At 49.7% G+C, this 21,575-nt stretch overlaps 10 protein-coding genes across 10 annotated transcripts; 4 read left to right on the top strand and 6 right to left on the bottom strand.

Moving 5' to 3' along the window:
* Window positions 1-56: 56 nt before the first annotated feature.
* Aud_003721 (GTPase GUF1) lies at window positions 57-2,108 on the bottom strand (the record flags this gene model as incomplete). Its single annotated transcript, XM_043288668.1, has 2 exons — window positions 57-1,320; window positions 1,378-2,108. 2 exons carry the CDS (start codon window positions 2,106-2,108, stop codon window positions 57-59), a joined length of 1,995 nt encoding a protein of 664 aa, XP_043144603.1.
* A 260-nt stretch (window positions 2,109-2,368) lies between these two features.
* Window positions 2,369-3,466, top strand: Aud_003720 (spindle checkpoint protein MAD2; the record flags this gene model as incomplete). The annotated part of the gene is made up of 8 exons (XM_043288667.1): window positions 2,369-2,417; window positions 2,481-2,506; window positions 2,569-2,594; window positions 2,654-2,692; window positions 2,749-2,777; window positions 2,825-2,970; window positions 3,034-3,107; window positions 3,175-3,466. The coding sequence occupies 8 exons, from the start codon at window positions 2,369-2,371 to the stop codon at window positions 3,464-3,466; spliced, it is 681 nt and encodes a 226-aa protein (XP_043144602.1).
* Window positions 3,467-3,668: 202 nt separating this feature from the next.
* Aud_003719 (DUF218 domain protein) lies at window positions 3,669-4,507 on the bottom strand (the record flags this gene model as incomplete). Its single annotated transcript, XM_043288666.1, has 3 exons — window positions 3,669-4,211; window positions 4,269-4,320; window positions 4,392-4,507. The coding sequence occupies 3 exons, from the start codon at window positions 4,505-4,507 to the stop codon at window positions 3,669-3,671; spliced, it is 711 nt and encodes a 236-aa protein (XP_043144601.1).
* Window positions 4,508-5,370: 863 nt separating this feature from the next.
* Aud_003718 (uncharacterized protein) lies at window positions 5,371-9,664 on the bottom strand (the record flags this gene model as incomplete). Its single annotated transcript, XM_043288665.1, has 10 exons — window positions 5,371-5,463; window positions 5,519-6,097; window positions 6,163-6,404; window positions 6,454-6,857; window positions 6,918-7,462; window positions 7,528-7,630; window positions 8,002-8,488; window positions 8,570-8,685; window positions 8,746-8,915; window positions 8,969-9,664. 10 exons carry the CDS (start codon window positions 9,662-9,664, stop codon window positions 5,371-5,373), a joined length of 3,435 nt encoding a protein of 1,144 aa, XP_043144600.1.
* A 1,421-nt stretch (window positions 9,665-11,085) lies between these two features.
* sly1 (syntaxin-binding protein) lies at window positions 11,086-13,391 on the top strand (the record flags this gene model as incomplete). The annotated part of the gene is made up of 4 exons (XM_043288664.1): window positions 11,086-11,125; window positions 11,190-11,406; window positions 11,462-11,844; window positions 11,905-13,391. 4 exons carry the CDS (start codon window positions 11,086-11,088, stop codon window positions 13,389-13,391), a joined length of 2,127 nt encoding a protein of 708 aa, XP_043144599.1.
* A 1,563-nt stretch (window positions 13,392-14,954) lies between these two features.
* Window positions 14,955-16,129, top strand: preB (alpha-factor pheromone receptor STE2; the record flags this gene model as incomplete). The annotated part of the gene is made up of 2 exons (XM_043288663.1): window positions 14,955-15,699; window positions 15,765-16,129. The coding sequence occupies 2 exons, from the start codon at window positions 14,955-14,957 to the stop codon at window positions 16,127-16,129; spliced, it is 1,110 nt and encodes a 369-aa protein (XP_043144598.1).
* A 696-nt stretch (window positions 16,130-16,825) lies between these two features.
* bud32 (serine/threonine protein kinase BUD32) lies at window positions 16,826-17,659 on the top strand (the record flags this gene model as incomplete). Its single annotated transcript, XM_043288662.1, has 1 exon — window positions 16,826-17,659. The coding sequence occupies one exon, from the start codon at window positions 16,826-16,828 to the stop codon at window positions 17,657-17,659; it is 834 nt and encodes a 277-aa protein (XP_043144597.1).
* A 200-nt stretch (window positions 17,660-17,859) lies between these two features.
* On the bottom strand, window positions 17,860-18,876 carry Aud_003714 (putative gamma-cysteine synthetase regulatory subunit; the record flags this gene model as incomplete). Its single annotated transcript, XM_043288661.1, has 2 exons — window positions 17,860-18,772; window positions 18,854-18,876. 2 exons carry the CDS (start codon window positions 18,874-18,876, stop codon window positions 17,860-17,862), a joined length of 936 nt encoding a protein of 311 aa, XP_043144596.1.
* Window positions 18,877-19,282: 406 nt separating this feature from the next.
* On the bottom strand, window positions 19,283-20,433 carry Aud_003713 (aldo/keto reductase; the record flags this gene model as incomplete). Its single annotated transcript, XM_043288660.1, has 6 exons — window positions 19,283-19,435; window positions 19,497-19,869; window positions 19,932-20,113; window positions 20,166-20,223; window positions 20,283-20,293; window positions 20,359-20,433. 6 exons carry the CDS (start codon window positions 20,431-20,433, stop codon window positions 19,283-19,285), a joined length of 852 nt encoding a protein of 283 aa, XP_043144595.1.
* Window positions 20,434-20,922: 489 nt separating this feature from the next.
* Aud_003712 (CsbD family protein) lies at window positions 20,923-21,528 on the bottom strand (the record flags this gene model as incomplete). Its single annotated transcript, XM_043288659.1, has 2 exons — window positions 20,923-21,351; window positions 21,418-21,528. 2 exons carry the CDS (start codon window positions 21,526-21,528, stop codon window positions 20,923-20,925), a joined length of 540 nt encoding a protein of 179 aa, XP_043144594.1.
* Between the last annotated feature and the right edge of the window lie 47 nt (window positions 21,529-21,575).

Genomic DNA, 21,575 nt, shown 5'->3' with positions numbered 1-21,575 from the left:
TATACAACATAAATAAGACGATACTATTTTACAGATGCGGAAGCATTTCAAGTCGTTTATTTGGCGAGGAAAGCCTGGAACGCCTTATGCTCAATCACCACGTTTCCAACAGCCCGGAGTCTCTTTCGTCCTTCTTTCTGCTTCTCCAGCAGTTTCCGGCGCCGACTGACATCACTAGCATGGAGCTTGGCCAAGACATCTTTTCGATAGGGTTTGACAGTTTCTCGGGCGATGATCTTTTTACCGACAGCGGCCTGGATCACGACCTCGAACAGTTGTCGATCGACATGCTCTTTGAATTTTGTCACCCATTGTCGTCCGAGCCTTTCCACTTGACTCAAGTGGACGACGCGAGCAACAGCATCGACAGGCGCCTTATTAACCAAGAGTTGTAGCTTGACGATGTTCCCCGGCTGCCAAGCGGATTCCTCATAATCCAGGCTTGCGTAGCCTTTAGTGGACCCCTTGAGCTTGCCGAAAAAGTCATCGACCAGTTGAGCAAGAGGCAGTTCATACTTAAGTATAACCTGCGTCGCTGTGAAATACTCTAAACTCTTCTGCTCACCTCGGTTTGCCTCACAAAGTTCAATGACCTTGCCAAGGTACTCCTCGGGGAAGGCCAATGTAGCCAGGACGTAGGGCTCTTGAATCTCAGCCACCTTGGAGCGCAGTTCTTCGTCTTCCGGGAATTTGACAGGGCTGGTAATGATCTCTTCTTTTCCGTCCTTCCAAATGATCTTGACAGGTACTGATGGAGGCGTGATGATGATGCTAGCACCGTGCTCCTGACGTAAGCGATCCTCAAAGACAGAACAGTGCAGTGTGCCTAGAAATCCCAGTCTGAAGCCTGCGCCAAGAGCCTCTGACGACTCCTTCTGGACGGTGATACTCCTGTCGTTGAGCACGAGCTGGTTGATACTGTCTTCCAAGTGCTCAAAGTGGTCTGCATCCACTGGGTAAGCCGCCACAAAAACCATTGACTTGGGCTCTTCAAAGCCCGGAAGCGGCTCAACGGCTTTCTCGAACCCGACCCTTGTAAATGTGTCACCAATCTTTGCTTCTTTGCTTCGTTTCATACCAGGATTGAAATAGATGTATCCGACTTGGCCGGCACGGAGCACGCTCTGTGGTGTTTCGTTTGGATACATGATGCCAACCTCGCCAACGTAGTACTTAAGACCTGTCGCAAACGACACGACCTGCTGACCCGCTCGAATTTCACCGTCGAAAATACGGACCAGACAGATTACGCCTTTGTAGGAATCGTACCAGGAGTCGACGAGTAACATTCGCAGGGGCTTCTTGCAATCGCCGATGGGGCTGTTGAGAGTCAGTAGGGGAAGGAGCTTATGAAGATAGACAGGGAAATAGCCATACGCTGGTATCTTCTCAATAACTGTCGGAAGTAATTTCTCAACATTGAGTCCTGTCTTGGCTGAAACCATCACTGCGTTCTCGGTGTCGAGCTCGAAGGAATTCTTCATCTGCTCAAGAGCCCGCTCTGGTTCAGCGGACGGCAAATCTACCTTGTTGATGACTGGAATCAATTCCAAGCCCTGCGCAAAAGCGAGGTAAAAGTTTGCGACAGTCTGTGCCTGAATTCCTTGACTGGCATCGACCAGGAGCAATGCACCTCCGCAACTAGCATAACTGCGCGATACCTCTGCACGGAAGTCCACATGGCCCGGAGTATCGACTAGGTGCAATAAATAGTCTTCACTATTGTGATTGTATATCATCGAACAAGTTTGCGCCTTCACGGTGATGCCACGTTCCCGCTCCACATCAAGCTTGTCCAACACTTGTTTGTTCGAGCCGGGCTCAATCGTTCCTGTGAGTTCGAGCAGGCGGTCGGAAAGTGTGCTTTTGCCATGGTCAACATGGGCGACGATGCAAAAGTTCCGGTATCGCTCGATTGGAATCGCTGCTATTCTGTTCTCGAGGTCGGATACCGGTTTCGTAGCGGGTGATCTCGAACCACCGCGAGAAGCGGAGCTGGCGAAAAATCGGGGAGTGTTAGCAAGGACAAATGGCGCCCTGACCAGGCTTGCAGCTGTGCCTTTCGGTGCAGCGCTCAGCCATTTGGCTAACTGCAGGCATCCTCGCATCTGGAGTACTGCAATGGCATGGGAATGGAATGCCTTTTTGGATGAGGATTTGAGCTGTCGTCTGCCGATTCCGAGGAAAAAAAATGGCGGCACCGAATCGCTGCGGAGAAAAAGTGCTGAGCCACGGGCGGTGGAACAGCGGATTGCTGCGGTGACTATCGAGGTAAACAAATGCTGCCTCTTTTTTGACCAGTCAAGAGACCCCACGAACGAGCAAACATCCCATCTACAACCCCGAGTTTGATCAAAATACGCTGAAAATGTCAGCAACGAAAGATAAATCCAAGGTGCACAAGCTCTCCATCAAAGGTGAGACTCAGATTTGGCGTCTGTTGATTGATTCTTGAAGCTCATCACACCCATTTATGATAGGGTCAGCGAAGCTCGTGGCGGAATTCGTGAGTCCATTCCATTGATTCATATAGGTTTTAGATGGAGGACGCTGGTTGACACGATATAGTTTGAATACTCGATAAACTCCATCCTGTATGTTGATGTGCTGTAGAGGATTGGGTGCAACGCATACTCATCGCTTTGGCTCCTAGGTTTCAACGAGGGGTATATCCACCAGAAGACTTTACAACGTCAGTTCATGCCAGCCCACGATAGCGGTAGATAATTGACTCTAATACCGATACAGTGTTAAGAAATATGGTCTCAATATGCTCGGTTGGTCCATTACCTCGCTGCCCACAACGCTCGCTGATCGAGTCCAGTTACCGCCGACGACCAGGTCAAGGCCTACATCAAGAAGATTATGTCGCAGTTAAATAAGTGGATGCTTGGAGGCAAGATATCGAAACTTGTTGTGGTGATAACAGATAAGGAGACTGGGGAGCATGTCGAAAGATGGCAGTTTGACGTAAGGCAGCCTCTTCACTGAATGGATTCGCGCAGAGGCTGATTGGAGTTTGATAATTATCAGGTCCAAATATTCGGAAAGCATACCAAGAGCCAAACTTCTCGAAAATCTGCCGATAAGGAGAACGCCACTCCGGGGTATGTCTCCCTCTTCCTCCCATGCCCAACACCAACGATACTAATGAAACCTTCTCTTGTACAACAGAGACACGGAGATGCAAGATTCGACCGCAGTCGAGAAGACAGAGAAAGAAATCCAGGAAGAGATACAGGCTATCTTCCGCCAAATTACGGCCTCTGTCACTTTCCTCCCAGTTCTGGACGGAGACTGCACATTCAACGTCCTCGTGTACGCTGACGCAGACTCGGAGGTGCCCGTAGAATGGGGCGACAGCGATGCCAAAGACATCAAGAATGCCGAGAAAGTGCAGCTGCGAAGCTTCAGTACGAATAACCACCGAGTGGAGACCCTGGTCAGCTATCGCCTGGCCGAATGACCGCTTATTGTCCAAATTTGAGTAAATTGTTCTTACAGGATGGCGTTCAGGAAAGGGAGTAACACAGCTGGATTACCTACATTTTGTGATGGCTTTCAATACCTCTTTAATGCAAAAACGATGTGGAATGTCCTTTGGAAATCTGTAGTGAATGCACATAATATCTACATTTCATGTGAAGTACAGATGACGCTCAATACGCTCAATACCAAGGTAGCTGGTCCAGCTTCGGAAACAGCTCATTATCGTTCACTCCTCCATGCCAACGAATAAGCTCCTCAACGACTTCCTCCAAGTCCATATCAACAAATACTTCGTCTTCCATGCCAGGCTTCCATCCTCGCTTAACCCTCTTCGCTGCCAGCTCCTCGCCGACACCATACAGATCACGTCTCCACAAACCGATTCCACTCTTTTCTTCCCCTGAGATCAGTGACGCCAGGGGCGTTACTTCTTCTGGAGGATTGATCCCAACGACAGTTCCAGAGCACCAAGTTTGTCCCCCACTCTCACTGAAGGACGTCCTCAACCCGAGAGCCGGAAAATGACACTCAATGAACCGCTGGCGCTTGAACTCATGCGTAACAACAGTTATTTTAATGGGATACGTTCCGACGTACGATCTGAATCTGACCAGAGAGAAAAGCACATTCTGATAGGAGTCTGTAGCGTTGGTTTCGGCTATGACTCGATCAGGATCGATCCTGGAAGAGTAAGAGAAGTAATCATTGTCTTTGGCCAAATTCTGTCGGAGGATGTCAATTTATGTCGCTTCGCGCTGGGAAGAATCATATAGTCTCACATGATACGATGTGCCTTCTGGTATGTCCGTTCTGTCTTTCTTTGTTGGACCTCTGGAAAAGAATCAGCTACTACAGATCCACCGGTATGACCTACTAGTACTCTAACAAAAGGGAAGGCTTACCCCGAAAACACCAGCAGTCCATACGGATCGTCCGCCAACGTCCGAAGACCAGCCTGAACATGTGCGGTGAATGTGGGCGTTTCACCCCTTTGGAAAGGTTCAATCAGCCTACCCATAGTGGGCATGGTTAGCACGCGAAGGTAGATTATACTGTGTAGTATAGGTGGACATGAATTATGGGACTCCCAATCGCTTGGAATAGCCACTCGACTCATCTCACCATTCATCCTCGGAGAGTCCTTTTGTAGGTCCACCAATGTATATCGCATGACAGCAAACGACTATTAAGTGATTGCAGGCTGATATTCGAGAGCTTGGTGACCTTTCCATCGCTTTTGGCCAAGATTTTGAAGCGTGGAAACACTGAGAATTGTGGGTGACAAGGCTATCGATAAGCAGATGCTGATTTGGGAGATGTTTTAATGATGCGGCGTACTCATGAGACATCGGACTTTACTCGATTATATGAAAGCTAGACTTCTCATCAGAGAGCTCAGTTGGCACTAAATAATCAAGGTACACCATCGGAAGAAGTACTTCTACTTCTTATTCAGTACGCAAACTTAATATGAGAAGAAGCATGGAAATTGAGCGAAAAATCTATCGTACAGTACACGTTTATGTGTTTATGGGACAATTGAAAAAAACCCGCCCAGAGATATGAGGTGGTGCCCGTAGAAAGTAGTCGCGAAAGGAATCAGAAATGCATCACAAAACTCCATCTCATGACCATATCATGACCCTATGTGCGATGCTCAAATGAGAAACATGACGCTGACCCGACAAATGCGAAGGTGGGGAAAAACCACCGCAGAATGAACACCGTGCTCACATCCATTTTGTCAATGTGCAACCATAGTAAAATAAAAAAGACATCAGAACGATGGGTTAAACTGATGCAAGAATTAAGGCCCTGCGCCGTCAGTGAGATAGATCTTTCCGGAGGGTATCATAAAAAGAGAGTGGCAAAGGAACGGAATCAATTCAGAGGATCATGGCGGAAGGTGCAGTTGTCGCCCTTGAGACACTTTCCTTCGCGCCAGTATCGGCAAGGGACTAATCCAGCCTTTGGCTGTTACAGAGTCAGCGATGTATTTTTGCAAATCAGGTCTCGGTATGATACTTACGTGTTTCTTGTTTGGTGCTCCAAACTTGCTTCGCTTGGCGTAGCCAAATCTATCATCACCGGATTCTTCGGATCCATCCGTCTCACGCATACGCTTGCGCTCCGGGTCTTCGAAGTATTGACCAGAAGGTTGGGATGAGCCAGCCTGCTGGTTTTGGTTGGCGAATTGTGAGATTATGGCAGCGAGATTCGGCGCCATCGCCGGTTGCGATGGCTGGACTTGGGGTACAATAGGCGCCGGCGGCATCTGTTTTTGTGCACTCATGACAGCCAATATTTTTTGGAAATCGAGGCCCTGCGTTGCAGGTGCCTGAGAAACGGTTGGGAACTGGGGAATTTGTGGAACTGAAGGCTGCTGCTGGCGGAACATGCTGATGGTCCGCTCCAGGTCAGACATGGGCGCCTGTGACGCAGGCTGAGGAGGCGGGGGTGGCGGCGGAGTAGACTGTTGCTGCGATGCATTCTGGATGATTTTGAGCAAGTTTGAGATGTCGAATTGGTTGGTTTGAGCAATAGGCGGCGCAGCCGCAACAGGGGCCGGTTTCGGGTTGACCGCTGAGTAATATCGCTCTTGTCGAACCTATAAATATGAGTATCAGAAGCCCGTACAAAAAGGTGCCGACGAGGAAGAATTGGATGTGTTACCTTGATATGATCCGGCAATTCTCCAAAAGAAGTCATTTCAGTCATAGGTTCATCAGCGTCGGTCTGTGGCGGCTCCTTTGGCGAGGGAGGAATATCCGCAGGAGACGTGTAAAAAACCATGAGCGTAGTAGCTTCCCTATGATCCTGAGCCTGCTTCTCGGGACTAGAAGGCTCTTGCGTGCCACCTCGTTTGATGTAGTTTCTGGAGCGATCGTCAGATGTCATATCGCCTTTGTCAATTTCTAGATTCCGTTAGCAAATATCCCATAAGTTGCGTCAATACCGGCTTACCCGAAGGCTCTGTATAGTCCATCAAATTCTCTTCACGAATGACGCCATCATCGTCATCTTCCAAATCTTCAAGTTCTCTGTGCAGTTTAAGGGCACTACCCTCTCCTTTGATGTCGCCAATTTCTCCCTGCGATCGATCACCCGGTCCTAGCTCCTCGTCAGGGTCGTGGGTGAAGAGACGGACTTCCGTCAGAGACTCGTCAGGTTTCCACGTAACGCGCAGTTTTCTCCGAGCCTCCTTGCGAAGTCGCTTCTGACGTTCTTCTTCGGACTCAGGGGGTCGGTCCTCAGCAGGCTCAACTGATTCAGAGTCCTTCTGCTTATTAAGATCTGCCATAATATCGCCAAAGGAGAAAGTAGGTCTAGGAGGTGGCGTCTGAGTTTCTTTCTTCTCGGCCGGAGGGCTGATCATTGTTAGCATCATTTGTGAGGTCCCACACACACGAGCTTCGCGTTCTGCGTACCTTGTTTTCGCTGCAGCGGCGGCGGCAGCGCGCTCCGCATTCGACGTGCCTGGTCGTTTGGAAGCAGAAACCAAGCTGCCAAAGAGGCTTGTAGGCTTGGGAGCAATAATGTTTGCTTTCGGACGCGAGACAGCTGCAGCAGATTTGTTCTCCTGAACTGTCTCTTGTGGGCGTTTGACCAGGCCATTAGCGATAGCATTGCCCGCCTTTGCACCAGGCTTGATATTGGATGTTACAATCATCCGCTTGGAAGCAGCCTGGCCATTGGTTTCTCCCTCCCGAGGCCTCTTCGAACCAGCAATTTCAGGGCGGGAATTATTTGCATGTGCTGGTTCAGAGGCAGAGCTCTTGGTCGCCGACCCTTCTTTAGCTGCGGGCTTGGTCGCCTCCTGTTTTCTTTTCGTGGAAGCAGCAGCATTATCTAGGATCTTCTGAGAGAGTTCCTTGACAGTGGGACCTCCCTTCTTCACGAAACGGGGTAGAAGTTTGGCAATATTGGTTTTCTGGAGTACCTCCTCGTCCACGGTGCCAAAGCGTGCGAGTAACTATGTTTCAAACGCTCTTAGTCCCCATGCCGAACCGGATGCCTAAATAAAGATGGGAGATGTACCTTAAGTATATTGACCGTGAATGCCCCATCCACGTCGGACGCCTGATGTCGATCTAGAAGAAAGGAATACATGGCAGCGAGCGCCATCGGATGTTCTCCCAACCTGAACCCCCATGTTAGCCATTCAGAACCCGGAAATGCGTAATTGATAATGCCAGAAACTTGGAAAGAAACCGAAGTACATGCGACAGATCCAACCAACTTTGACGGGTCAAGGTTAGTTCGTTGGCATTTCAGCGCTTCCTCAAGATTGATATTAAGGGCCCAGTTGAAAACCACAAAAGGGATTTCACCTTCTGGTCCTCGGGCACAGAGCGATTAATCGCTCGTACTAAAGATCATCTTCTAAGAAGGCTCCCTGACCATCGACGCTAATAGATTACGGGGGAGATATTTCTCGATTCGTTTCTGACTTCTAAGGCCATAACGACGAAATGCCAGAAGAGCAAGAGAAGGAAAAGATAAAGGACATACTTCTCAACGATAGCCGGGTGGCCTTTTTCAAGAGTGGTACTGACAACCACATCCATCAGACGACGTTGCAGGACAACATCCTTCTTGAGCTGGGCTGCTTTGTCGTTCTCATCTTTGTTCTCTGCCATCTTCATCGCTTGACTGCTTTCTTTCCACGCATCCCTCACACGTTTGACAACGTCTTTAAATGCAACTAAAGCATTTTTGACCTTATCAGCATTGGGTCTGCGATTGCGCGGCGACCAGACGGCTTGAAGAGTATCGTATTCCACAGCAGCCTCAGGTTCACTGGGTCGCACCGGTGGTATGGGGGACGGCTCTTCGGGAAATTGAATTTCAAGGTCGGAGTCATCAGAAGTCTCGCTTTCCGACGCCGAAGACTTCCTCGCAAGAGTCGTTGATTTCTTTGACACTGTCTTCGTGCGAGCTTTCTTCTTCGGCGGTTCAGTTGGTTTTACCTGCAGAGTCGAGTCTACAGAATTTTGACCTGAATATTATCAATATTGCTATTTAGTACAACAAGGCTACCATGAAGGCAGATGGAGAGAAAAACCCGCGGACCACTTACCGTTGACTTGAAAAGTTCTTTCAAAAGCATTTTGACCGGGAATAGGTCGATTATTACTTGTACTCTGACTCATAACAGAAGGCACTTGCAAGTCATTCTCGAAGAAGTTAAACAGCCTAGCACCGACTGTAAGTTGGTATCTTTACTTGAATAATTTATGAGGGTTTAAAACTTACTTCCCATCATCGGGCCGGCCATAGTCAGCTGAATTCACGTACAGAAAAGGGTTTTGGAGAGAAGAATTTTGATTAGAAGACTGCTGTGCGGGATTAAGAATCTGAGGATTGATGGTGGGGTCATCAGTAACGTTCGTAGCTGGCTCAGCATAATTGGTTATGAAATTCATCTACTGCATGTCAGTGAGACGTCCTTAGGAAGATGAGTCTTTTGTATTCGTACCGAGTTCCCTTCGGAGTATCCGGCAGGAAGTGAGTATGATGCAAGAGGCGTTTGGTGTGCGACGGACTGGTAATGGGTTTGCTGGGAAGTCTGCGATCGAGGGGCCTGCGCTGAATTTGATTGAGGAAAGGCATCCGGAAGCGACATGTGCTGAGAAGAATAAAAGTTCTGAGGGAATGAGTAAGATTGATATGGAGGGTTGTCCGTAGCAGGGAGAGGCCGTGAATCGAACGTCACCTGGCCTGGAGGATATCGATGGACCTGATGGTACTGACTGGGGACCCCAAGACCTTGTGGAGCTGGCGAAAGTATTTGCTGTTGTTGTTGATGATGGTGGTGTTGCTGTAGTGAATTCTGTTGCCAAGACTGGGGAGTTGACGAGGAATAGATGCCATGATCATGCTCTTCATGTGACGGTACTTGTGTCCTTTGCTGATGCTGTTGACTGAAGATTGGATGGTCCCAGCTAATCCCCATTGACTGAGTTTGCTGCTGCGGCTGTTGTTGTTGCCGATGTTGTTGTTGCTGGTGCGACTGATGCAGCTGCTGTTGGGTTGGGAGTGGATGTTGGTGTGGAGGATCGGGACCGGGGTATAACGAATCCAGATTGTTCCAATATTCAGGCTGGACTGAGCCAGGAGTTACTGAGCTGCGATGCAAGCTGGGCATCATGCCCTGTTGCGAGGGACGATCCATTTTGGGCTTAATTTGCCCGTTATAGCAGACGTTGACTTCGATCGCAGGTTGTAGTTGTTATTGTACTAAAAGGGTAATCTTATAAAGTCACATGTACCCACGTGTCTGGGATACCCAATATAGTAAAGTTCAGTTGCCGCTTTCTCGGGTCGGAGTTGGCAGCAGCCGGTGGAGAACTTGAAGTAGCAGCGAGGGATTTAATTGGGTGGCTGCTCAAGCCAACGGCAGTGCAGCTGATTGAAGTGTGAAAGAACGGTTTGTAGAACTTGATACGTCCAGATTGAAGGCGGTCAAGCCAGGAGAAAAATCAAGAGATTCCCGCCTTGCAGAGAGCGGCCGCAGGAGCGAACCTTGGGGGGGAACCGAAGGAGTTGTCAAGCAAGTTTCTTTGGTGCACTCCGTACAGTAAGGCCGACCAGTGTGGCAGTGATTATCCACCCGCCTTGGAGAGCCTACCTTAGGTACCTTAAAATGACCTGGACTTGCTGGTAAGGATACTGTAGCGGCCACAGGCTGGAAAAGGTTTGTGTCTGCAGTCCCTAAGGCGTGTCCTGCAACTCACGTTCCGATCTTGCGACCGTCTTGCGCCTTTTAGAAGCACCTTAGGTACCACACAAATTGGTCAACTCTTGTTTCGAATACACCGACCAGAATTAAGGTAGAGGTTGTGGTCTGTTCCTTTTGTTCCTGGAATTCACTGCTCCCACTTCCTTTGTTCCTTAATCCCCAGCCTTGTGTTTTGTTCCCTTATTATGCGCCCTTTTGTCACCTTGACCTGCCTTGCCCACCTTTTTCTGTCAGGCAGACGCGACCAGTCAGCTCGAACTGCTAGTCCTTGTGGACCTTTCTTTCCTCTAAACTTGTCTTAAAGATAAAAGAAAAAGGTTCTCATACAAAGAACCGCCCTGGATAGCAGTTCAGTAGCATAGTAATTCGCTTTACGGGGATGGTTGAGAGGATAGGGATGGATTGTTGTTGGTCGTGGTGATGAGGTAGAACTGAAAAGCTGGGCGGCTCATGGGGCGGTCCTGGTAATATTAAGGTGATTTCGCTGCTACTCCTGTTCAAGCCTAGCTGTAATCACGTGATTGTCCCAGCCACGGTTCTCCCCAATTCGACCAAATAGTTTGCTCTGTTTGTATTGAACTAAGGGAGAAACAGCCTAGCCCAGGATTATGTCAGCTCCAACAATTGGGAGCATCTCAGGATGCCAGGTGGAGAGATACCGCGATAACATCATAGTACGGTCGGTAGTTATTCTTGGATTCCCCTGAGAGGCCAGGGTGAATGCAATAAGAAATTCATTTTTATCATCTCTGCGACTTGATCTTCTTCATTCCTCACAATACAGGTGGGCGTGTCATGGTTCGAGTATAATTGCTTGATTGGTTTGGAACAGCGCATGTGCAAGTGAACATACCATGGGGTCTCACGCAATGTCTCTGCGAGACCGTCAGGTCGGTAGGTTTCCCGATGCGTTGAAAATCATTCAATGAATTTAGCAAGTCGCTAACTGGTTTCATAGCGTCTATTCAGAAGATCCTCAATTTGAACCACGAGCCCCACGCGACGGATGATGCCCCTCACGATATATCAGCTCAAGGTCTCATCTCCACGCCTATTCTCAATGAAGATGGCGATCCCATTTGGAAGGTCTTAGTGTTCGACAACATGGGCCGGGATGTCATCAGCAGCGTACTTCGCGTAAACGACCTTCGAGCTTGGGGTGTCACTATTCATCTGTACGGTCCTTGCCGTGGAAGGAGCATAGAATCGCAGCTAATTGTTATCTTAAAGGAATCTCAACTCTACCAGATATCCCATCCCCGATGTCCCCGTCGTATACCTCGTTGAACCGACTCCTGCAAACATCCAAGCAATTGCCAATGATCTCTCCCGTGGACTTTATTCTCCTGCCTATGTGAACTTTCTCTCATCCATACCTCGGCCACTTCTTGAAGACTTCGCGTCTCAAATAGCTTCCACCGGTACCGCGGAGCATGTTGCTCAAGTTTATGACCAGTACTTGAATTTTATCGTAAACGAGCCGGACCTCTTCAGCTTGGGGCTGGGCAACGACGCATATTGGAAGATCAACAGCGCCAAAACGAGTGATGAAGAGTTGGACGACATTGTTGACAAGATTGTTAGCGGGCTGTTCAGTGTTAGTGTCACTATGGGTATGTTTCAAACTTTTCCGCGCTTGAGAGTCAGCCGTTGATCATTCCTGGGATAAACAGGTGCAATTCCAATCATCCGTTGTCCGAAAGGCGGAGCGGCAGAGCTGATCGCCACCAAGCTCGACCGTAAACTACGTGATCATATTCTGAATTCGAAAGACAACCTGTTCTCCAGCAACAAGAAAACAGCCGCAGGAGTCCCTTCTTCACGACCGGTCTTGATTATCGTCGACCGTAATGTGGATTTGGTACCCATGCTGTCGCATTCATGGACCTACCAATCATTAGTACAAGACGTGCTTCAAATGCGGCTCAACCGGATAACCGTTGAAACTCCGATTGACGAGACGAACCCTGCCAAGGGCGTGACAAAGAAAGTATACGATTTAAACAGCAATGATTTCTTCTGGAAGCGTAACGCTGGAACACCTTTTCCTCAGGTGGCGGAAGATATCGATGCTGAATTGACGCGCTATAAAGAAGACGCAAATGAAATCACGAAGAAGACTGGGGCTTCTTCTATTGAGGACTTGCAGAATGACACCAGCGCTTCTGCGCAGCACCTCAAAGCTGCGATTACCCTGCTTCCTGAGCTGCGGGAACGCAAAGCCATACTGGACATGCACATGAATATAGCAACTGCACTGCTCAAGGGGATCAAAGACCGTCAGCTGGATAATTTCTTCGAGCTCGAGGAAAACATTACGAAACAATCAAAATCGCAGATCATGGAATTGATTAATGACCCTGCGAAAGGCAGCAACCCGACCGACAAGCTCCGGCTGTTCCTTATTTGGTTCCTAAGCACAGAAACAGACCTATCCCGCGCAGACCTGAGCCAATTTGAAGAGGCTCTCACGCGCGCGGGAGTTGAGGATATCAGCCCACTGACCTACGTGCGCCAGGTTCGAGAGCTCACCCGGATGACCATGATGACGACTGCCGCACCGCAGCAGCAGTCCTCGGATTTGTTCCGTGGATTCTCATCGCTTTCCAACCGCCTCACTGACCGCATCACATCCGGAGCACTGGGTGCTAATTTCGATTCACTCATTTCCGGCGTTAAGAATTTCCTCCCTGCAAACAAAGACCTCACCCTGACCAAGATCACCGAGTCCATCATGGATCCGTCCTCAGCCTCCAGTTCAGCAATTGCAAAAACAGAGAACTATCTCTATTTCGACCCGAGGAGCGCAAACGCACGTGGAGCTATACCCCCGGCGTCTGCGGCTCGCAATCCACAAGCCCCAGGAGCTCTTGGGGGGGTGGAACGAGGGACAAGCGCGACTTTTGGCCAGCGTCGCCAGGCATTCAACGAAGCAATCGTATTCACCGTTGGTGGAGGTAGTATGGACGAATACGGCAATTTGCAGGACTGGGTGCGCCAAACCAGCGGACAGCCGGGCGATGGTGCAGGGGCCGGCATTCGTGCTGGAGCAGGGACTATGGGTGGAGCTAGGCGGAGAGTCGTCTATGGCAGTACGGATTTGATGAATGCTAAAGACTTCCTGACGGAGTCGTTGTCCAAACTTGGCCGGGAAAGTTGATCCAGCTTCATGGAGGCAACCAGTTTGTAAAGAAAATAGATTCATCTATTACATACCTTAATAAATATCTTATGCTATCATGATTGCATTGCCTCTACATAATCCAATACAAGCGACAGAATGGCTAGCTATTTGGTATGAATTGTTCTTTGAGTTATCGAATTAAAGTCATTTTACGAGGTTTGGCAAAAACCACCAAAATATATCTTAAAACTCTACGGATTTGCCGGCGTCACAGCATGCCCGAAAATAGTAGGATTTACTAGTAAAACTCGACAGTAAATGACAAATTAAATATATTCGAAATCCAGATCATTCTTGATTTCTTCCAGGGGGTTCCACTTCTGGCACTTCGCTGCGTGTGAAGGGTCCCTTGCAAGGCCTCTTCTACTAAATACTTCTCCAAAACTAATTCATTACCTAGTAGATATATAAAGCTATCCTTAACCATTTCAGGCCTAGCTGACCGCTGTGGTGTTAGAATAAGGTATGGAGTTCAATCTAGATCTTGCATATCTTGCGTATCAGTGTAGGGAACCCTTGCAGGCCACTGAGTTAGAAGTACATAGATCTCTCTAGATCTTAAGTATCTTTGAGAGCATCTATGAGCCCCTTCAAGGCGCTATCTATTCCATCCTGCGAGCGTAATCATCTCCATTTCCCATTAGGTTAAGTTCTCATGACGATAGTGGAAAGGCTAATCTTCCGTAATGTGTGTTCAGAGTGTTACCGCAGTCGTCGCCTCTGCGGGTTGAAGATGCAAACAACAGGCAACTCATCACGAAGAAACGATATTGAACTCAAAAGTGCTTGGGACGCTGAGACATCGTGAATGCAGTGTTGAATCTCCTGTTCTTGAACTGTCTTGATGAAACGACCCAGTGTACATCCGCCCCTATCTCAAACTTCTCGACAAGACTCACATCGTACCGGGATCGTCATCAGCACCGAGGGATCTGGCCTAGTCAGGCTGTCGAATCCAGTGTCGATAGTGCCGTGATGAAATGCCTTGCAAATTGACTGTGATGGCTGCCTGTCAGCGGTGAATCCCGATGGGGCCGTGATTGACGTTTTCTGTTGGCGATGTTCTTTGTCTGTCCGTCTTGATATTGTTCTTGCCTCCCGCCTTGACATTGTTCATCTCGACCTCATCACAATCAGGTCTCGGCAATTCTGGTCATTCTCTTTCAGCTTCTCAATAGGGACAAGCAAAGTCATGATGAACGCTTTTGTGGACAGGGGCCCACCGTGCTGTCATCTAAATATTGTTACACCTCTCCATGGCCATTCAATATATTGTTTGTTTCGGGTGTTGCACTCCATATAGCATTCCCCCGGCTACCAACAAGTGTTCAGACGGACCGCCACAGTCGGTTAGATAGGCAGCTGCTATACTTCGGCCTCGCATCTTCTACAATGCTCAATCTCCATATCTAGACACCCTTGGACGTGGTGTTCGTCTTTTTGTGAGCGCGTCCGCATCTTCAAGCACCTCTATCGGCTGACTGATACGTAAACAAGTTTTTGGCACTTCCTTGATCGCTGGATCGATCACAGTAAAACATGAACTCGACATTCGATCCTTGGACGCAGAATATCACTCTGACTCGTTCCGACGGGACAACGGTCATCTCATCTCTGGCACTAGCGGATGAGTTCCTGCGCTACATGATCCGCCTCAGCATCAACTATGGCGCCCAGCTCGGCGCAAGCGTCGTGCTCCTCCTAGTCCTCATGCTGCTGACAAGACCAGAGAAGCGCGTCTCATCCGTTTTCATGCTGAACGTTGCTGCGCTACTCGCCAACATTATACGTCTGGGCTGCCAGCTCAGCTATTTCTCCACCGGATTTGCTAAGATGTATGCGTTGCTGGCTGGCGACTTTTCCAGAGTGTCACGCGGCGCTTATGCCGGCCAAGTCATGGCGTCTGTGTTCTTCACCCTTGTCCTTATCTGCGTGGAGGTCTCCTTGGTGCTTCAGGTGCAGGTTGTCTGCTCCAACCTCCGTCGTCAGTATCGGATCTTGCTACTTACTGCCTCGACATTTGCTGCCCTTGTTCCGATCGCGGTTCGCTTGACTTACTCGGTGCAGAACTGCATGGTGATCATGCACGCAGGAACCATGGACCACCTGGATTGGCTGGAAAGTGCCACTAACATCGTGACAACCGTCAGCATCTGTTTTTTCTGCGCCGTCTTCGTCGTCAAGCTTGGCCTTGCCATCAAAATGCGAAAGAGGTTGGGTGTGAAGCAATTCGGACCGATGAGGGTCATCTTCATCATGGGTTGCCAAACCATGACCATCCCAGGTAAGGCCCGGAGAGGATCGCATCATTCAATGAAAAGAGATCATACTGATCAAGACTTTATCAAGCCATTTTCGCCATTTGCCAGTACTTCAGCAAAATCCCGGAATTCTCGCATAATGTCCTAACCCTCGTCATCATCTCGCTGCCTCTTTCCTCCATTTGGGCTGGATTCGCCCTCGAGCAGGCAAACCCCACCGCACGCTCTACAGAGTCCCGTCACAATCTGTGGAACGTACTCTCCTCTGACGGCGCAGCGAGAGACAAACCCAGCCAATGTATCAGCTCCTCTCTGACCTCACCGAACGCCACATGTTACTCAGAGCAGTCGACCAGTAAATCCGAGCAGGACCCGGCGAACAGGTTCGGCATTTCGGTGGCTCATGACATCTCCATCCGTAGCTACCAAAAGGATGCCCACGGGGATGTGTGAGCAGTCGTCACATTTGAGGAATGCATAAGCGGTTGATTTGGAGATTTCTTGCGAGGTACCTTTCTCTCTTTCAGTTGATACAAGCCATATGCTACAACGCCAGTTGTGTCATCATAATACCTTCGTTTTTAACTGTTTTCCTTCCTTGTTGTACTTTCATTTCGACGCCGCGTGCGCTATCACTTTATCGTCCTGCGGGGGACTCGCTTTAGTAGATTCAAGTCAAATAATCTTCAAGGACATTAGGCCAGATTGAAAGGTATTTGCGCTACTATAGTGGACAGCAATATTCAGATGGACCAGGAATGCTCAACTGAACTGCAAACCCACGTCACAATTCTAAGCTGTACGTAGACGCTGGTCTTACATTTGACAGACCGGGAATAGCGAGGAGGTCAATCAGAATGATTAAGGCGAGCTTCGGAATCGCTCCAAGAAGGCAAGACAGACGAATTGGGGAATTTCTCCCTTTGGAGCTTTCTCATGACACGATCGTAGTACGGACGGATGATGCCGTACCTCGATTGATCCACGCACCTGCCCCACCAAGAACCGATACTTTTTCTCGGATTCATCACGACCACATCCACAACCATCATTGGACCATCTGCAGCACCTGGAAAATACCCTAGATCGCGGCCTTACTATTTTGGAGCACTTAGAACCATTAATAAAGACCGGCATCTATCTCGAACGATGGCGTCAGCGAACCCATATACACCACCTCCCCTCCCTTCTCCCTTCACGAACACAACCCCTCCACCGCAATTGCTCACCCAAGGCGCCGAAGCGCATCTCTACAAGACAGTCTTCCTCTCAAACTCCACTCCAGCTGCTCTGAAGATCCGCCCGTCAAAGCCCTACCGCCACCCGATTCTCGACCGACGGCTCACGCGCCAGCGCATACTGCAGGAAGCTCGGTGTCTGGTAAAACTCGTCCGGGAAGGTGTCAATGTTCCCGCCGTGCTGGCGCTGGATTGGGAGGGCCAAACTGGCGAAACGGAATTCGGAGGGGCCTGGCTGATGATGGAGTGGATTGAGGGATTGGTGGTGCGAGTCGTACTGGAGCGGTGGGAGAAATACATGAAGCGGAACCAGGCTAGTCACGGCGCGGAGGAACTGAAAAAGGAAGAAGCGCGGGTTCGAGGCCTGCTGAGGAGAATTGGTCACGCTGTTGGGGCACTGCACAAGGCCGGCGTTATCCATGGGGATCTGACGACGAGCAATCTCATACTGCGACCGCCTAGTCATGCGGAGGAGCAACTCGCTGTTGATGAGCCAAATCCGTCCATGGAGGGTGATGTTGTTCTGATCGATTTTGGCTTGGCCAGTCAGAGTCTGCAAGACGAAGACCGCGCGGTCGATCTATATGTGCTTGAGAGGGCGTTTGGTAGTACGCATCCACGTACCGAGCCGTTCTTCGAAGAGGTCCTCAATGGGTATAAGGAGAGCTACAAGGGCGCTAGCTCGGCGTTGAAACGGTTAGAGGAAGTGCGGATGAGAGGTCGTAAGAGAAGTATGATTGGATGAGCATCTTGCTCGAAGCATTTATGACTTATACCCGCGACTCTCGTCCATTTGGGATATGAGAAGAGCAACGACATACACTTGCAATCATTCATCATTATTGAAGAACAAAGATATTGCGCCACGCTTTATCGCACAATGCAACGAAGAAAATGTGTACTTTGCGAATAGAAACAGACCTCATTGAATAGCATTGCATATCCTCATGAACTCGTCTTGACACAAGTGCCTACGTCCGCCAGCGCAAAATATCCCTTGTTCTCCACCACTCCGCGGTCTTTGACAACCGCCGTGTACTTGACCACCCATTGTGGCTCAACATCACCTTTGATCCCGTCGTCGGCATCTGGAGCGGACGCAAGGATTCCAGCGCCCTTCTCCCGTGGACCCAATAGCTCCCGTGTCGTGCCTACCGGCAGGATATCATTGCAGTCGTTATGCGTAAGTAGTTGGATATTCTCTTGCTTTGCATAGAGAATCAGCGACTTGGGAACGACACAGCAGTCCTTGAGGTTGATCTGATCAACAGACGGCTTGACCTTGGTATGTGGTAGGAACCGAGCGAGCCTGTCGCTTCCAAACTCCGCCACACCCAGTTGAGCAATCATGCCTTTCTCGTGCAGCCCCTCAAGCGTCCTCCACGACTGAATGATGCTGTCAAAGTCATCAGGCTCCTCGCTTCCGTCATACGACGACACCTCTTCCTCGCTGTCGTCCTCCGCGTCGAACAGAATGCCAGGGAAGGAAACAATAAGCAGGTCGATAGAATCCACATGTAGCTCTTTCAATACTAGATCAACCGCCTGCCGCGTATGCGCGCACCGTCTCGACACCGGGATCCCGGGTAGAAAGAACAGTTTCACCGTAATATCGTACTGCGACCTCTCCTCTGCCAGCCCGCCCTGCGAGAAATCGATTGCCGGAATATAAAGTGTATCATCCTGCATCGATGTCCATGCCTTGTATCTCTCCGTGGGTTCTGTCTGGAGCTCATCGGCGGCCGCAAGCTGTTGCGCAGCCTGGAAGTTGGCTCGTAGCGAGTTGATCAGCTCAACGTTCGATTTCGTTGTATCTGAATGTCTGATGACGGACGAACCGCCACTCGTCATGAGATTTCTGCGGAATGAAACACATCTCAATCAGTCTCGTCCGTTTGTGGAGGGGTAGTCAACTAGTCACAGCAGCTTGCCCACTTACGAGGTGGATAGTATCAACTTCATGGCTATTTCCTTGATTATAGACAGAATACAAGGAATAAAAGCCGGATATATTGATTGATATTCAGTTGTGTTGCGCTTGGAAATGGTGACAAATTGCGCTTGATAAGGCGGATTGATTGCATCGGGATCGAATTGCTAAGCAGCCCCGCGCCCGCTGTGATTTCCGCTCCGGAATATAACCATATCGGTGACCGACGCGCCCACAGAATATTATGATTTCCTTAACTGCTGGTTATCAGATCAGGATGCATGTGCGGTAAAGGGCTTTAGAAAATCATTTTCGCAATAACTACAGAAGGCTCATTCTACGAGAGCATATCACTGATTGTTGCGGTATTTTACATGTCGTTAACTAAACATACTACTTCGCATTGGCGTCATAGCATCAAATTCTTACACGACAATATCAATCATACTCGACAGTAGGATCCCAATCCGTCGGCGAATACTCTCCCGTATTGAGCGCCTGCATATCCTCCTCCGAGAGCTCAAAATCAAAGACATCCGCGTTCTCCTGAATGCGCGCCGGCGTAACAGACTTGGGAAGCGCAACAAACCCCTAGATTTTTCTGTCAGTCATAACCTGCTTGTCAATATCAACAAGCAGACGGAACACCCACTTTCTGCAAGCTCCACCGGATCATAATCTGCGCAGGGGACTTGTTGTGTTTCTTCCCCAAGGTCTTCAAAACAGGCTCGTTGAGCCGATACCCGTGCGCCAGCGGCGAGTACGCCTCAACCACGATATTGCGTTTCTTAAGCCACTCGACGATATCCGATCTATCTAGCCATGGATGCAGCTCGTACTGTCCAACGTCTATCTGGCCCCGGCCCTCGCCGCCCTTGATATACTCCTCCAATTCGTCGAGGTGATGGATGCCGTAGTTCGATACGCCGATCGACCGTGTCTTCCCAGCCGCCTGCGCCTCGACTAGGGCGCGCCAGGAACCAAGGCGGGCGTCCTTGCCACCGTAGGGAGCATGGATAAGGATTCTGGTCGTATCACTCAGCTACATCCTTCGGGACCATTTGGCAGGGTCCATTGTTACACCTACAGATCGAAGTAATCCACCTCCGCTGCTCGCAGACTAGAGTCGACGGCGCGCTTGGTGCTCTCGTACCCCATCGAGCCCGGCGGGATCTTCGTCGTGAAGAAGACGTCGGATCGATCGAGGCCGGAGTTCTGGATTGCCCGGCCGCAGGCTTTTTCATTCCGGTACATGATAGCAGAGTCTACCTACATCAACATCAGCTAGTATTCATACTCAGCAGTGCCGTAGCTTGTATACATGGCGGTAACCCGTTTTGAGAGCTTCTAAGGTGGACTTCTCTGTTTGAGATGCGGGACTGCGCCGGTGGTTTGGTGTCAGTGAGTCGGATATGTATTTTGTATATGTTGTACGCACATCATGTAGACCTACTCCGGTAAGAGATTGATTAGCATTGTAGAGAGTGAAGGAAGGCTCCAGGTATTCAACACACCCCATATCCAAGGACGGGAATCTCATGACCCGAGTTCATTCGATATGTCGAACGCAGAGTTAATGACTTTGCCATGTTGCGCAACATAAACTGTTGAAGTTAATGTATTTCAGTATGATATATCAGAAGTGTGATGTGGAATGGAGCTGGGGTTGTTGTGGGACATTGGCGCAATGAGATCATAATGAGAGAGAGGCACGGTGGACCTGGGTTCATGAGGGGCACAACCAAGCTCGCTCTATGTCCGAGGATTGATAATTTACGTGCCGAGTATGGAATTATGCTATGACCAGCTGCTATTGATGGAAATAATTTCCAGGCAATTCTTGGCGGCTTCTGTCTTCTATTTACCTGCTGGATACTCGAAGATTGATAACGATGAAAGGCCGTTCTACCTCACGCAAATCTCGATTTACGAGGTACAAGCTCAAACAAGCTGAAACGAGAGGAAGCTGGACACGGACACAAATCATTGAATCAAATAGGATATCATATCATAACTCATAAGGTATCATCAAAGAATCAAAGCCGCCAGATCAAAAGAGGGCACGCAGCCTAGTCAACTTAGTCGTATCTCTTGTCCATATCCACCTCTGCGCCTCTCTGTCTGACCTTCCCCTCATCATGCACATCCCTCCACTTCTCCTCCTCAGTACGGTCACCCTTGACCGCAGCACCGACCGATCCCAGAGCCCCCTTAGCCCGGTCCGCGGCGCCCTCACCCCAATCCTGCAACTGACCCTTCGCCTCCTGCGCCTTGCCGCTAGCATTCTGCTCCTGGCCCTCGCGGCGCAGATTCTCGTTCCCGATCAAGTTGCCGATCGACTCCTTCGCCGACCCAACGGTCTGGTCCCAGGTGCCCTGGGTGCGCTTGGAGTTGTCCTTGGCCGCGGCGCCGGTCTGAGGGTCTGCGGCGACGGGTCCCAACTTGGCGGTTTCGTGGCTGGCGGCGTGCCCGGCTTTGCCTTGAGTGTGGGTGGCTTCGCCTTCGGCCTGGGGTGCTGTTAGTGGACTGGACGTGGTACATCATTGAGAGGCGGGGATGGGGTCGGTGCATACCTGAGTGGATGGGTTGCCGGTGATTGAGCCCACGGCGCGCTGGGCGAGGCCAGTGGCCTGGTTGACGTAGCTGTTGAGGGTGGAAGCGTTGTTATTGTTGTTGTCAGACATGGTGACTGATTGTGTTTGTAGGATGTAGATGTTTGTAGACTTCTGTT

Source organism: Aspergillus udagawae (assembly GCF_001078395.1).
Source record: "Aspergillus udagawae IFM 46973 DNA, scaffold_2, whole genome shotgun sequence".
Lineage (NCBI taxonomy): Eukaryota > Fungi > Ascomycota > Eurotiomycetes > Eurotiales > Aspergillaceae > Aspergillus > Aspergillus udagawae.
The sequence above is the reverse complement of the archived record's forward strand: the minus strand, read 5'-3'. Positions and strand labels throughout refer to the sequence as shown.